The 4,997-nt window shown below is 48.8% G+C and overlaps 1 protein-coding gene across 1 annotated transcript; it reads left to right on the forward strand.

Annotated features, from left to right (window-relative positions):
• The first annotated feature begins 493 nt into the window (after positions 1–493).
• Positions 494–1,667, forward strand: LOC119319021 (23.6 kDa heat shock protein, mitochondrial-like). Its single transcript, XM_037593540.1, has 2 exons — positions 494–968; positions 1,057–1,667. The coding sequence occupies exons 1-2, from the start codon at positions 560–562 to the stop codon at positions 1,440–1,442; spliced, it is 795 nt and encodes a 264-aa protein (XP_037449437.1). The 5' UTR covers positions 494–559; the 3' UTR covers positions 1,443–1,667.
• Positions 1,668–4,997: the final 3,330 nt, after the last annotated feature.

Here is a 4,997-nt window from a genome sequence, read left to right on the forward strand (position 1 = left end):
CACATAGCCAATGCGGTCATATGAAATACTTCCTTCATAAAGAAGAATATGGACGAGGATTTGAGGCTCTCAGGTGCCACACACCCCTATATGAATATAGCACTAAAACATATTAGAAAATTTAAAAAAAAAACAGAAATTTCGGGATATCCAACCTGGGAGTCCATTGTATATCCGTGTTCAGTTTTGTGAGGAATGGGTGCTCGAGGTAATGTAATAAAAAAGAAAAAAATTGTTATGTTTAGAAAATTTTTTTGAATATACTGTATGTCAAACCGTAATTCCTGTGCCGCGGATACCGCAGGCATCCATTTCCCACGAAAATGAACACATGTGTACAATGAATACTTATTTTTTATATCCAAAATTCAGATTTTTTTTTTAAATTTCTTATTTTTAATACTATTTTTATATACGAGTGCGTGCACCCGGGTGCTTCAATGCATTTCCCATCGTTTAGATCACTACGCTCCATATTCATAGGGCGACTTCGCTAGAGCAACTGCTCTAGTTGCTACGAGAAGGTTTCGGAAGTGTTCGGTTCTTTCCAGAGTTCCAGATGCATCTCCTTGCTTCTCTTGTGTGTTGCCGCTTTATAATGCAACCCGTCTCCGTGTGTTCAAGCAGAGCGACCAAAGAGCAAAGTGACGAAGAGCACACTGCAACTCACCGAGCAGAGTTTGTTACAGGACACATGGCTTTAGCTCGCCTGTGCCTCAAGAAGGCCCTCGCCGGCCGCGCGGCAGCTATGGCGAGGCCAGCGTCAGCCAGTTCTCACGGAGGAATGGACCTCCGGTCCCTCTTCTCCTCCGCGGCAGCTGACAGCGCCGCGACCAGGGCTCCCCTGGAAGGAGAGACGAACCGCCGGGAGGTCGCCGTGGCGGACCGTTCCAGCTCTGCCACTGCTCCCGGGGGCCGTTGGCCTTGGAGAGACCTTCGGGACTTCGCGCCATTCCGCCTCGTCAACGGTACATAGCGGCTACTCCGTCCGTACTTCTTTCCAGACTGTCGCGCACGCCGTCCCGCCGGCGGTTGTTGACGTAGGTGTACATGCAGGGCTTGGGAGCGCGCTGTCGCACGTCGCGGAGACCCTGAGCCGGCCGCTGGAGCGGTGGCGGCCGCTGTTCGGGAAGGTGCGGGAGGACGAGGAGCGGTACAGGCTGCGGTTCGAGGTGCCGGGGCTGGGGAAGGACGACGTGCGGGTCACGGTGGAGGACGGCGCGCTGGTCATCCGGGGCGAGAAGAGGGTGGAGGATGAGCACGGTGGCGACGGCGAATGGTGGTCGACGAGCAGCTACGGGTGCTACCACGCGAGCCTGCTGCTCCCGGAGGACGCGCGGGTGGACGGGATCGCGGCGGAGGTGAAGGACGGCGTGCTGTACGTGACGGTGCCGCGCGTGCCCGGGAGCCAGAGGAGCGTCACTGAGGTGAAGGTGCAGTGAGAACGTCCGTCGGTCACCGCATAGTGTATCGGCTGCGCGCACTGCTGTGTTGTGCATGCGTGGACACTTGTCTTTGTTTGTCTGTGTGGATTGTGTACGTGTGCACGTATGCTCTTTTCCTTTTCTATTGTAATAAATGATCGATCCGACTTTATTTCGTGCCTAGACCATATGATGTAAATGATGTAAGGGCATCTTCAACAGCAATCCAATTTTCCTTTTATAGATCAAGGACCAGTTCGTAAACACGGATATCAAAATCTCTCGGCTGCATACAAATGGGGCTTCAAGTTTGGCGACTAGCTGGAATCATATCAACCACAATGCAGTCGGTTCCTGACGAGGAAACGCCTATAGGGTTGGCCCACAACTACGTTTAGCCTAGTTAAAGGCTCGGACCCATTTATTATTAGATGCATTAAAACAAAGCATGTTAGAAAGCCTCTCACGTTATCAACAATTTTGATCGTTAGATCATTTTTGACCGTCCAATGAACCTCTTCCTTGTTAGGTTGCGCGTCTGAATCATTTTGGACCGTCCGATGGACCTCTTCCTCCCGTGTGGGCCGCTACTCTAGAAACAAATTTTGAGGCTTCTCATTCGATCCCAAATAGACAATCGTGATGTTGACACCGCACAGGCCCCTCCCCGATCTCTTGACCTAGGGTGAAACCTATGCGCGCCGTCACTACTGCCATCGCCGCAACTACTGTCATCGTCGCTGTCGAGAGAGAGAGAGAGAGGGAGGGAGAGAGACGCCACTACTGTCGTCGCCGTTGCCGAGAGAGAGAGGGAGGGAGGGAGGGAGGGAGGGAGGGAGAGGGAGAGGGAGAGAGAGACGAGGGTGGTTGATGGCAACAACGGTGACGGGCAAACGAGCTTGCGAAACTCAAGCGTCGGTTGTTGGGCCAGGCCGGGGACTTCATCCGTAAGCGCACCTGCACTACCGACGATGACAGCTCAACCGAGGTCCTCTTGATGGATCCCCGCTCTAGGGTTTTCGTCGCCGCGCTGCTGGTGGTAGGGCAGCCGCCAGCCGCCATGGTAGGGAAGTGTCTCTTCGTTTTGTTGGGAAATCTCAACCGGGTTGTCTCCTTTTCCATTTTTGTTTTTTCATCAGTACTAATTTCTATATTTCTTGGTGGGATGGCGATGTTGCCAAATCCCTAGCACTCACCACAGCACGGCGGCAGCTACCTGCACCACTTCACCGTTCATTGTAATGAAAGCATGATGTGATGAGCTTCTTCTAGAGGCTTAGAGGTGAAGCCCGAGGAGGAAGGGAGGGATGCATTGTCACGCTCGATCTTGACATCTTGTACTGACAGTTTGACATAGTGATGGGCGACAGTGGGAGGCCTACTGGAATCAACTTTTGAGATTTGATCCCCTCTACTTCCTTAACATAGTTCAAATGATACACACTATGCTTAGTATTTCGTTTTCAAGGAATAAGATTTGGACTGTTTTCCTGCAAAAAAGTCCGCAATATAAATATATGGATGATGACGCTTTGATTAGTGGCCCGTGCGCTGATCACCCGACAAGCGGGGCGTCGGCTGGGTTTGCTCAAGCAAACTCTCTTCCTGATTAACTTTTTATGTCTCATGTTTCTTTTGTCTATCCAAACTTTGATTCCATTACGGTGTACATGGCATGTGTTTGATGCAATGCACAAGAGGAATCATTGGGCTCAACGGTCTTTATTTTCTATGTACAAGGAGTCGAGGAGTACATCATGGACTCACTACAGCATATGCCATTAGTCTCCGTAGTCCATTGCTGTAACTAATGTTCATATCAATTTACCATATGGAATATTAAAGTTTCACTCCACATTAAGATCTTTATGTGGTTCGTCCATAAAGAAGTCATCTTAACCAAAGATCATTTGATGAAAAGGAATTAGGTTGGTAATCCCAGGTGCTGTTCTTGTGATCAAAACGAAATGATTAAACACCTCTTTCTCGAGTGTCCACTTGCAAAATTGTTATGGCGATCTATCCACATAGATTTTAACATCCAACCTCCAATGAGCATAAACACGTTATTTGTAACGTGGCTTAATGAAGTAGACATACACATAGCTAAACATATTCGGATAGGGATATGTGCTTTATTATGGGCTATATGGAACACTACAAATGATATGATTTTTAATGGTACAACATTCACCAATTTTTCGCAGGTTATCCAGAGCTACAGCATGGATTCGTATGTGGTCGTTACTCATGCGGACTACAGGGGGTCTATGGTTTTTGGGTGCAACCGCTGGGAGACGGTAGTATGGGCTATCTTTAGCCGATTTAGATGGCGAGTTAATAATAGGCTAGATGTGTAGGCATCGTAGCATGTTCTTTATCGTCGGATGTGGCGCTTTATTACCAGATTTTGAGCTTCCTTGGATGTTAAGACACTGCTTTGATTTCTAATAATATGGCTACATGCATCGACTGATGTAGAAGCCGAAGGTATTCCTTCTTTTCAAAAAATAAATAAATAATTATGTTACAGGTAAATATGTGTTGGCTCAAGATTCATCAGAGTTATTCACTTCTTAACATGTGGACCACTCCCCGATCTCTTGACCTAAGGTGAAACCTATGCGCCGCCACTACTGCCATCGCCGCCACTACTGTCGTCGCCGCTGCAGAGAGAGAGAGAGAGAGAGAGAGAGAGAGAGACGAGGGTGGCTAATGGCAACATCGGCGATGGGCAAACGAGGTTGCGAAACCCAAGCGGAGGTGGTCGGGCCAAGCCGGGGACTTCATCCGTAAGCGCGCCTGCGCTACCGACGATGATGGCTCAACTAAGGTCCTCTTGATGGATCCCCACGCCAGGGTGTTTGTCGGCGCGCTGGTGGTGGTAGGGCAGTCGTCAACCACCATGGTAGGGAAGTATCTCTTCATTTTGCTGGGGAACCTCAACCTGGTTGCCTCCTTCTCCATCTTTCTTTTTTCACCAGGACTAATTTCTATGTTTCTTGGTGGGTCGGCGAGGTTGTAAAATCCCTAGCACTCACCACAGCACGACGACGGCTACCTACACCACCTGGCCGTTCATTGTTATGGAAGCGTGATGTGATGAGCTTCTCCTAGCGGCTTAGAGGCGAAGCCAGGGGAGGAAGGGTGGGATGCATTGTCATGCTCGATCTTGACATCTTATATTGACAGTTTGACACAGTGCTGGGTGATAGTGGGAAGCCTACTGGAATCAACTTTTGATGTTCGATCCCCTCTACTTCTTTAACATTGTTCAAATGATACACACTATGCTTAGTATTTTGTTTCCTAGGAATAAGGTCTGAAATATTTTCCTGCAAGAAAGGTTCGCAATATAAATATATGGATGGTGACGCTTTGATTAGTGGCCCGTGCGCTGATCACCCGGCAAGCCGGGCGCCAGGTGAGTTTGCTCAAGCGAACTCTCTTCCTGATTAACTTTTTGTGTCTCATGTTTCTTTTGTCTATCCAGACTTTGATTTCCATTACGGTGTACATGCCATGTGTTTGGTGCAATGCACAAGAGGAATCATTGGGCTCAACTGTCTTTAT

Source organism: Triticum dicoccoides, chromosome 6A, assembly GCF_002162155.2.
Source record: "Triticum dicoccoides isolate Atlit2015 ecotype Zavitan chromosome 6A, WEW_v2.0, whole genome shotgun sequence".
Lineage (NCBI taxonomy): Eukaryota > Viridiplantae > Streptophyta > Magnoliopsida > Poales > Poaceae > Triticum > Triticum dicoccoides.

What these genes read in the sequence shown, in the direction of transcription:
- LOC119319021 (XM_037593540.1), top strand. Translation starts at nt 560, where the DNA reads ATGCATCTCCTTGCTTCTCTTGTGTGTTGCCGCTTTATAATGCAACCC. An exon ending in GCCATTCCGCCTCGTCAACG is followed by an intron (nt 969 to 1,056) that starts GTACATAGCGGC and finishes GTGTACATGCAG; the next exon opens with GGCTTGGGAGCGCGCTGTCG.